The following is a 9,540-nucleotide window of genomic DNA, read 5'->3' as shown; positions in this document are numbered from 1 at the left end:
ATGAAAACAATTCATCGACAGTTTATGTAACTCTCCTATATAATGCGTATACGGGGGAGAAGCTTCCGGCGCTCGGCAGTGACCGTCTGCTGGAAGACCCTGCCACACATCAAACATGCGTAGTGCAGCATCATTCTTAGCTTCTAGCAGTTTGTTGGTGGCATGCATCTGTTGAACATTGTACTTTTATTATATATGCTATCTATCTAATACATCATTTCTTGTAGGCTACCAGCGTGGTTCCCGGTAAATAAACTAAGTGATCGAGAAAGCTGTAATGTAGACACTATTGTATGATATCTATAAGATAGAAGTTTATAACTGTGGACATAGATGAACCATGAGTGTGGTGGGTTCTCCCAGCAGACGGTGCGTGCCCGACGCCGGAAGCTTCTCGCCGATATGTGTAACCTAACTACAAAATATGGCAATGCTACTACCTTTACGCGTTTGTCTGGCTACCATTGAGTACATACTACTAAGATCATAAGGTTATAATTTCTTTAACTTTGCGCAGTTCCTGCTAGGGGTGAATTTTCAGCAGGTTTAAAGGTGGACCAGACGACAAGCCTACATCTAGCTTGGCAATTCTATGGGGAATAGCACACAGACTGCACCCTTTATAATGACACACAGCGTCGCGACGTTCTTGTGGACGTCGAGTATAGCAGCGCGCCGTGTTTGTTTACACTTTTACCCTTTTGGGCGTCTGCGTCACAAAAGTGCCGCAACTTCGAGAAAATTTTCCATTTATAAACAGACGGTCCTTTGGACCATCGAGGGCGAGGAGGAGATCAGCTCAAGTTCAGAGGGCAACGCACTCAGCTCAGCGTGCTGCGTTAGAACTCTCTCTCTCTCTTTATTCGCCTTTTTTTTCTGTTTGTTTAAGAATGCTGCTATTTTGGTGCTTGAGCGTGCTTGGACTATTCATTGGGAGTGCTTTATCGCAATCCAGTGGTTCGTCGCTAGCACCTATCACAATATCAGGAAACGCTTTCTTCAATTCTGCCACCAAGGAAAGGTTCTACATAAGGGGTGTTGATTACCAACCGGGCGGGTCCTCCAATTTGACTGATCCGCTGGCAGATGCTGACATCTGTGGGAGAGACGTGCCCATTTTCAAAGACCTTGGAATCAACACCGTGAGGGTTTACACCGTTGATAACTCGGTAGACCACTCCAAATGCATGAACTTGTTAGCCGAGAACGGTATCTACTTGATTCTGGATGTGAATACACCGAGCGCAGCAATTTCGAGGCACAATAGTGCGTGTTCGTACAACGCCGACTACCTGCAAAATGTTTTTGCAACCGTAGACGCATTTGCCCAATACGATAACGTATTGGGATTCTTTGCTGCTAACGAGGTCATCAACAGTGATAACACAACCGGTACTGCCACCTACGTGAAGGCTGTTGTCAGAGACATGAAGAAGTATATTCGTGCAAGGAAGTATAGGGAAATCCCTGTTGGGTACAGTGCGGCGGATATAGAAGCGAACAGACAGCTTTCTGCTGAATACTTTAATTGTGGTGATGACGCTGACTCCAGAATTGATATGTTTGGTGTAAATGATTACTCATGGTGTGGACACTCCTCATTCCAAGTTTCAGGGTACCAAACTAAGATGAACTTGTACAAAGGTTACTCGGTTCCCGTCTTTTTGAGCGAATTCGGCTGCAATAAGGTGGTAGGTTCAAGACCGTTCACTGAAATCGAATCGCTGTACTCTTCCCAAATGAGCTCAGTGTTCAGCGGTGGGTTGGTGTACGAATACTCCAACGAAACAAACAACTATGGCCTCGTCCAAATTAGCAATGACGGGCAGCAGGTCACTAAGTTGCAAGATTTTGACAACTTGAAGGAAGAATACGCGAAAGTCTCCAATCCTGAAGGTGATGGTGGCTACAGCACTTCCAACGAACCTTCAGAATGCCCGCCTTACCAAGCGGGTATATGGGAAGCCAACAACACGCTGCCTGCGTTACCAAGTGCGGCCTCTGCATACTACACCGAAGGTGCTGGTGAACCTCTGGGGACCATTGTTTCAACTCAAAACCTGTGTTACGATGACACTGACGATGAAGATTCGAGCTCAAGTTCGAGTTCCATGACGTCCTCGTCAACAGTTGCCTCCTCCTCCTCCTCCTCCTTCTCCTCCCTGACCTCTTCCTCTGAAATTAGTTCTTCATCTTCTGTTTCATCCTCCTCCGCATCATCGGTATCTACAACTTTCAGCGATTCCTCATCTGTAGCCTCGATAAGAAATGCCGCTGCCAGCGGTGCGTCATCATCAACGTTGTCGTCATCATCTTCTACCAAGAAATCTAAAGGTGTTGGGAATGTGCTGAATGTACCAATGTATATTCAGGAAATTGCTCACATTTGGGAGTATATAGTTTAGTTCGTAACGGCGTCCTTGTGGCGCCCGTATCCGTTATACTTTTATGTTTCTTACGTAGCATGTTTTAGTAACGGAGATCCATTAAGATTTGATCACCTCTTGGTCCTTGAGCGAGAGTTGTTCAACTCTTGTAATTAGTGAAGTCGATCTTTTCCTGAGCCAAGGGTGCAACGTCCCTGGCAAGCGGTACTATGCAGGAGTTCTCAATGTCGGTGCATTTCTCACAAGTATCCGGTTTTGTAGAGCAGCTTGATCCATTTAGGGAAGCCACAGGGCCAGTGTTCGTGCCAGTGGTCGAATGTTCCAACTCGGAACAAATGCAACTTGTGGACTCGTTGCAGAATCCACAAGTGGTTTCCTCGAAGATCCTACGGGCCACAACTTTGGGCACAGAAGTTGGTTTTGAGAAGTTCGCCCTGTGCTGGGAGCGTCTCTTGCGCAGGAGAACTGGTTTCAAACTTCGCATGTCCCTTTCTCTCTTCAAAGCCCCAACCTCTCTCGTGAGTGATTCGTTCTCGGCAGTCAAGTCCTGACAGCGTCTCTCCTGTCGATCGCACTGCTGAGACAGCTTCCGGAGTCTGTTCTGCAATTGTTCAACAGTGTCTTCCAACTCTTGTAGGCGATGCGCCCTCCTCTCCCTGTACGCCCTCTGCGCCTCCCTGTTCTGTACCTGTCTCTTGGACTCCAGCCCTGTACATTGAACAGGTCCCTGTGTAGTCACAGTAGTAGTTGTGAGAGTCGCCATCGATCTAGACGCCCTTGGGGGCAACTTCCAATGCTTTGACAGGTGCACTCTGGAGAGCAACTGCGTATCCTCCGAGGACCGCTTAGGGTGGATCACACGGAGACTCTGCCTTAGAACAGCACCTTTAGTAGCCGTATGTGAGTTGTCTGACGCCTGCATTGCCCTGTTGTTGCCGTCCCTTTCCTGTCACCGTCTTTCGTCGTATGGGATACTCTTCTTCGTTGGATTCGAAGTTACTATCACGTCTTAACACGAACAGGCAGCTGATCCCCCCAATGTGGTGTTGTTAGTGGCGGAGGTGTGTCAAGAAAAAGTTCCAAGACGCTGGCAGTCTGTTAAGGGAACGTATCTGTGTTGTCCAACTTGCTCTGTCACCGTGTATATTGGCACAGGATTCATCGGGATGGCGTTGATACGAGTTATAAAGTGGGATACGAGTGTGACGAGAGCGCAAGAGCATCTCGTGGGCAATGCTCAGACGCTGTGCCACTTGCTACTCTTCCTGAGGTTTATATACGACGATTCGGTCCTCTTGTACGTGCTCGGGCTGCTTCTGCTTCAGGTAGGCCACTTCGTCGACTCCATCGTCAAGAACCAGACGGTCGTGACGCCTGCTGCAAGCACAGAGACGGGGGACAGCAACAACAACAGCAGCAGTGTTGCTGCAGGGATCGTTTTGAAGCTGTTGAAAGTGTTCCAACTTGGAGTGGTACTCCAAGCGGGTTTCTCATTATGGATCCACACTCACGTCCCAATTCCAGCTGCCGATGGGGACCCCCGTGGTAGTGGTTCACTGCATCACACCCTGTTCACGTTTCTCATCGATGAGTTTAGTAGCAGGGGGACGTTGTGGTTCAAGATGCACGTCCTTGTCCTCGTGTTCGACTTGTTCGTCCTACTGTTGCAGCTGCTGCTCTTGTCGCTGGCCTTCAAGAACGCTATGCACAGCAGCAGTGGCGACACTGTTGGACTGTTTCCGCAACCCTGGTGCTCCCAGATGCACCACGAGTATGGCGTCTTGGGGCTGCTCAGACAGAACCTGTACTGCTGCACCGCCCCCGAGGGGGTTCCCAATGCAACTGCAGAAACGTACAACTACAACTATGGCACCGTCCATGGGTAGTGACTACAGGACTCAGTGACCATTAACTGGTAACATTCGCCCCACTTGAACAATTCGGCCCTCTTCGTCTTCCAGGTCAACCAGCACAAGCGAACCAGCTGAGACCGTTTCATCGCCCACTTTGAGCTGATGGTGCGTTCTGTTCCTATGCAGGACACACTCCTGGCCGACTCAGACATGCTGTTGTAATTGCAGGCGCTGGCGCGGGTGATTCACAAGAGAACAGCGGTCGAGATGTAGCTGGGACGAACTGATAAAGCGTCGAATTGGCCCCGTGAACCGCCGCCCATCAATTGCACACATTTGGGTGAGGATGGGGCAGAATCCACGGCCCGGTGTCGGTATTCAACGCACCACGGTAACGAAGAACGTAGGAATAACCAAAGACTCTGTGCCAGCTTCGCCCTCGGTACGCAGCTTGAAGGGAATGATATCGCGAACATCGTGTGCAAGACGAGATGAAGCTCGAAACAAGTCCCATTCACTACCACGTTGTGACCTTGTATGGCTCGCTGTTCGGCGCGCTGCTCACCGACAAACGACTCGAGCCGGAGAACCCACCAGGCTTCGTCAGGAGACTGCTCGGGAGGGGCGGGCGGACGATCACAGACTGTGTATACTCGAGCAGAACTTTGCACAGTCTGGATGGTGCGGCGGTGACGAACTTGCGTCCATCAAAAGAGAGCGTTTCAAGATCAACGGGAAGTGGGCCGCAAAGATCATCTACTACCAAAAATTGGTGATTTGAACTCTCCGCCCGGGCCGAACCGACGTACCTCTATAGATAAGTGTATGTGTGTATGTACACGAGTATGTGTCCAACTCTACGGATGACGGATCGACGGATCGCCGACAGTCATTGGGCATGTTTTGTCCTCGTTTCGTCTTGAACCCGTTTGGACTCCGATATATTTGTGATATATTGAACCACTCATTCAAAGAGATTAAGAGAGTAAGAGTTACAGATATAGCGAGGAGTCTGCCACTTTGGAGTTTGATAGACACACACACACACACATACACACACGGGTGTCAGTGTTGGTTTTATTTTACAGTAGTGCTGCCCTTTCCCAGTGATGTTTAAGAAGTATAAGAACCAGGATTTGGACGTTGCGTTTTGGTGGAAGAAGAACCCAAAGACGTCTTCCGACTATGTCAAACTGATCATCGACCAGCTCTCGAAGATAGGTAGTGCTTCGACAAGTGATGGCCGGCGAAAGGCTCAGGAGGAGTGTTCGAGGTATCTGATTGGCGTTCGGCACTTTATACTGCGGGAGACTGATCCCAAACCTACCGAGGCGTCCATTGACGAACTGTACTCGGCGATGCACCAGGGAGACCTGTTTTACGATTTGTTGCTGCACATCACTGACCTAGAGTTTGAGGCACGTAAGGAGGTCCTCTTCATCTTCTCAATCTGCCTTAATTACTCAAAGGATAACAAGTTTGTCACGGTGGACTACTTTGTGTCGGAACCCAAGACCATCACTCTGATACTCAGAACGGCGGAGCTGATACTACAAAAGAGCGATGCCCCGCAGGATGTTGAGCTGATCATTGGGAACATGATCCTGGACTGCATCAAGCATGAACAACTGTGCAGGATCATCTTGCGGGACCCACAACTGTGGAAATTCTTCGATTTCGCGAGGATAACCAACTTCGAAATAAGTACCATGGCGTTACAGGTACTGAATGACATGTTCACCACACACCCAAGGCTCGTATCTCGAGAGTTCTTCTCACAGGAGAAGAATTTGGCAAAATTCATAAGAAACATAAACCAGCTCATCGCACACGGTAACTACGTGACCAAGAGGCAGAGCACCAAGATACTGGCCTCGCTCATCATGGAGAAGGCAAACAGTCAGCTTATGCTAACCTACATCAACTCGCCTGATAATCTGAAACTTATTATGACTTTGATGACCGATAAATCGAAGAACTTGCAACTCGATGCCTTTAACGTGTTCAAAGTCATCGTGGCAAACCCACGCAAGACCAAACCCGTGTTTGACATCCTCGTTAAAAACAGAGACAACCTCTTGAAGTATTTCGAGTCCTTCGCTACAGATAACCAGGACTCCATCCTTCAAGATGAAAAACATTTTGTCATGCAAGAGATTGATAAGCTTCCACGAATTGTGTCCTCAAACAACGACAACGGCAAACCCGCATCAAACACAGTATTGGTTTCGACGTCGTCAACGAGCTCTGCAAAGCACCCGGCGTCGTAAACTGGGCCGAACAGGGCAGGTCCCAAAGGAGTCGCAAAAATATTCGTTAAATGTATGGGAACTACTCATGTGTGTGAAAGGGTGCCACCATTATCACTATTATATAAATAAAATAAAAATACGTAGAGAGAGAAAGAGAGCTTCAGGTATAAATACATACACGAGGGGGGGTACACGCAGCTGATGCAACAGCTTCGCCTAGCACCTTACAAAGAGAGAAAATTCTGAAAGTAACTATTCCTTTCTCAGTTTCCGAACTGTTTCTGGATTTTCAGTCACTTGTTTCTTCACAGGTTTTTTCTTGCTAGAAAGTACGGGCAACCGTTTACTTTGGTTCGAACTCGAACTCCGTTTCGCAGGTGTTATTGAGTTTTTTTGAGATAAGAGGTTCAACTCGGTCTCAGATTTCTTGATAATATTAGATTTCCTCGCAATGGACAGATCCTTCAGCTTTTTTTCCCAAAGAGGAACTTGCTGATCGAGTAGGTTATTCAACTCTATCAGCTTCTCCTCCGCGTTTAACCTCTCGATTGGGTCAAATGGACCAAATTGGTAACCACCTTTACCATCAAACCTCAACAAATGGTCATGGAAATGCCATAAACTCGTCCTATGGCATACGGAAATCAAAGAAATCCCGAGTTCTTGTGCAGTACTGTACATTTTCTGCTCCATATCAGGGGAAACTGCAGAGGTACACTCATCCAGGACGGCAAATTTGGGTCGATGGTAGTACATTCTGGCCATGGCTAACCTCTGTTGAACACCAATGGACAGTTCCTCGGACCAATTTCTCACCAGATCGAAGGCTTCTTTGATGTCAATGGACTCCGCTGGGGGCGATTCATCCGTTGTTCCCTTCACTAGAGAAGACGCCAAGGCGATTGCCATGTTCTCAGATATTAAGTCCTCCAAATCGAGCAGCTTCAAAATGTTGGTCAGCTCGCCATCTCCAGCGGCAAAATCGTTCTGAAATCTTTCCTCAAACTGTTCCAAAGAATCAGGGTATATGATCTGTTCACGGAAACTGGATTGATTACTCATGTATGGCCTTTGTGGTAAATAAAAGATGGCACAATCTTGGCCGATGATTCTTCTGGGCATGGTCAACTTCGTTGGCTTCCCGGAGTAGCTAGACCTCATCGGCCATAGGCCACCAAGAATCCTAAATAAAGACGATTTACCACAGCCATTAGGTCCGATGATTAATAGATGATGGCCGTGCGACAATTCAAAGTTCAACTCTTCCACCAACACTTGGTCAGCAGGGGTCACTAGTGGGACGTTTTCAAATTTAATTAAGAAGTCGTTGTATTCAATTTTATCGTTCTCCTCGTCCAATGATGTTTGGACGTTCGAGTGCTTGTCCAACAGATTGTTAAATTGATTCAACCTAATCCTGACACCCTTGAGTTGTTGTATATTTTTTTTCAACTCCACGAATCTCCCGATTGAACCGGATGCAGTGACCAGTAATCTTCTATTGGTGATGAAGTCAGCAGTCATGTCATGAGATGTTGACTTGCTAATGATCTCAGTTTTATCCTTGAAGAAAATCGGTATTGAACAAAGGATTAATCCTGCAGCACCCCAAGTGTATTTGATGATGAACGTTGATGCTAGATCGTATAATGCTTTAGCCTTGATTTCTCTGTTCAAAAACAAGACGAGACGGTAGAATGAGTAATCCAGATTAGTCAATTCTCTAGATTGGCCGTTCAGCAATGCAATTTCTTCGTTATTTGTGTGTAGATTAGAGTGCAACGACCTAAACCAGCTCTCAAGGGAGGATCTTATCATAGTCAATTTCGTGAAATTCGGTTGAATCAGTCTGATCATCGAGTTGGACATGTAAACAATCAAACCAAGGGCCAGTGTACCTTCCCCCATCATGCTTGAATTTGACATCAATAGTTTGAACGAACAAAGAAGCAAATCCAGCATCGGTTTCAACAACTGGTTCAGTAGCAAAGAACTGTTGTTCGCGAAGGTATAAATATCTGACGTCAAATTGTATTGAACTTCTGGTGAAGCGGCGGCGACCGCGTAGAACACATGGTGGTTGGACAGGTACTTGTTCAGTAAATGTTTCGAAACTCTCCTATTGATTGCAATGGAACAACATTTCGTTGCGTATGCGATCAAGCTGTTTATGAAACTTGCTGGAATACCCAGCAGCATCCACTGGCCCAACAGAATCTTCACGAAATTTGCGTACTCGGCCTTGACCAAAGTGGAGACCAACTTACCGTCCAAAGTGGCCACATGCAGGGACAAAAACGTCCTGATGATCAGAAGCACCGCCTGTGTGCAGAGCAGAAGCAGGCATTTCTTATCTCGGAAGACGAGTCCGAAAAGGAACTCTTTTCTCCGCTCCAAATCGCGCTCCGGTCCCAGGGGCGCAGGCGACGACTGAGCGACCTCTAGTTTATCATCAGACGAAGTCACTGAAGCCGTATCTGAATCATCGCTATCTGTGCCCAGCTCAAACCCAGACTTATTTACCTTGTTAATCTTCTTCGATAGGTGCTTCCCACTTTTCTTAGAGCAACCGCCGTCTTTCTCGACACTGGGTCCCTTCTTATCCGTCTTCTTACTGCTAGAACCGGTTCCAATAAGAGTCGTAAACAACAACACAACGTACGACGAGCGCAGTATGGCAACCCTGTGCCGCTGGTAGAAGTTCAGTACAGGAGACCTCATTGCACCGCGGAGTATATATAATATGTTGTTGTGTGTGTGTGTGTATGTGTGTGTGTGTGTGTAAAACCTATACAGAACTATCAAGAGTCACAGCACTTCCTTCCCCCTTATATAGAAACCAAAGCCCCCACCGCGAACAGATCCCCATCCAAAGGAACACTCTACACCCAACGCAAGGGACCCTTATATTATCAAACTTAACAGGCGGTAGTCCCCGCTTTTTTACTCCAACAGAAAGCGATATCTTATTAGAAGAGCATCGAAAGCGATGCGAATACATACATTAGATATTATGGTACATTAAGGTTGCGAACGGATGGGCGTGTG

At 47.3% G+C, this 9,540-nt stretch overlaps 6 protein-coding genes across 6 annotated transcripts; 4 read left to right on the top strand and 2 right to left on the bottom strand.

The window, feature by feature from the left end:
* Positions 1-890: 890 nt before the first annotated feature.
* Positions 891-2,405, top strand: GAS5 (1,3-beta-glucanosyltransferase; the record flags this gene model as incomplete). The annotated part of the gene is made up of 1 exon (XM_022607902.1): positions 891-2,405. One exon carries the CDS (start codon positions 891-893, stop codon positions 2,403-2,405), a length of 1,515 nt encoding a protein of 504 aa, XP_022464451.1.
* Positions 2,406-2,526: 121 nt separating this feature from the next.
* YAP5 (Yap5p) lies at positions 2,527-3,309 on the bottom strand (the record flags this gene model as incomplete). Its single annotated transcript, XM_022607901.1, has 1 exon — positions 2,527-3,309. One exon carries the CDS (start codon positions 3,307-3,309, stop codon positions 2,527-2,529), a length of 783 nt encoding a protein of 260 aa, XP_022464450.1.
* Positions 3,310-3,553: 244 nt separating this feature from the next.
* VLD1 (Vld1p) lies at positions 3,554-4,273 on the top strand (the record flags this gene model as incomplete). Its single annotated transcript, XM_022607900.1, has 1 exon — positions 3,554-4,273. The coding sequence occupies one exon, from the start codon at positions 3,554-3,556 to the stop codon at positions 4,271-4,273; it is 720 nt and encodes a 239-aa protein (XP_022464449.1).
* Positions 4,274-4,586: 313 nt separating this feature from the next.
* On the top strand, positions 4,587-5,021 carry KNAG0D04570 (uncharacterized protein; the record flags this gene model as incomplete). Its single annotated transcript, XM_022607899.1, has 1 exon — positions 4,587-5,021. One exon carries the CDS (start codon positions 4,587-4,589, stop codon positions 5,019-5,021), a length of 435 nt encoding a protein of 144 aa, XP_022464448.1.
* A 328-nt stretch (positions 5,022-5,349) lies between these two features.
* HYM1 (Hym1p) lies at positions 5,350-6,510 on the top strand (the record flags this gene model as incomplete). Its single annotated transcript, XM_022607898.1, has 1 exon — positions 5,350-6,510. One exon carries the CDS (start codon positions 5,350-5,352, stop codon positions 6,508-6,510), a length of 1,161 nt encoding a protein of 386 aa, XP_022464447.1.
* Positions 6,511-6,744: 234 nt separating this feature from the next.
* On the bottom strand, positions 6,745-9,213 carry PXA2 (ATP-binding cassette long-chain fatty acid transporter PXA2; the record flags this gene model as incomplete). The annotated part of the gene is made up of 1 exon (XM_022607895.1): positions 6,745-9,213. One exon carries the CDS (start codon positions 9,211-9,213, stop codon positions 6,745-6,747), a length of 2,469 nt encoding a protein of 822 aa, XP_022464446.1.
* Positions 9,214-9,540: the final 327 nt, after the last annotated feature.

This window comes from Huiozyma naganishii, chromosome 4, assembly GCF_000348985.1.
Source record: "Huiozyma naganishii CBS 8797 chromosome 4, complete genome".
Taxonomy (NCBI): Eukaryota; Fungi; Ascomycota; class Saccharomycetes; order Saccharomycetales; family Saccharomycetaceae; genus Huiozyma; species Huiozyma naganishii.
The sequence above is the reverse complement of the archived record's forward strand: the minus strand, read 5'-3'. Positions and strand labels throughout refer to the sequence as shown.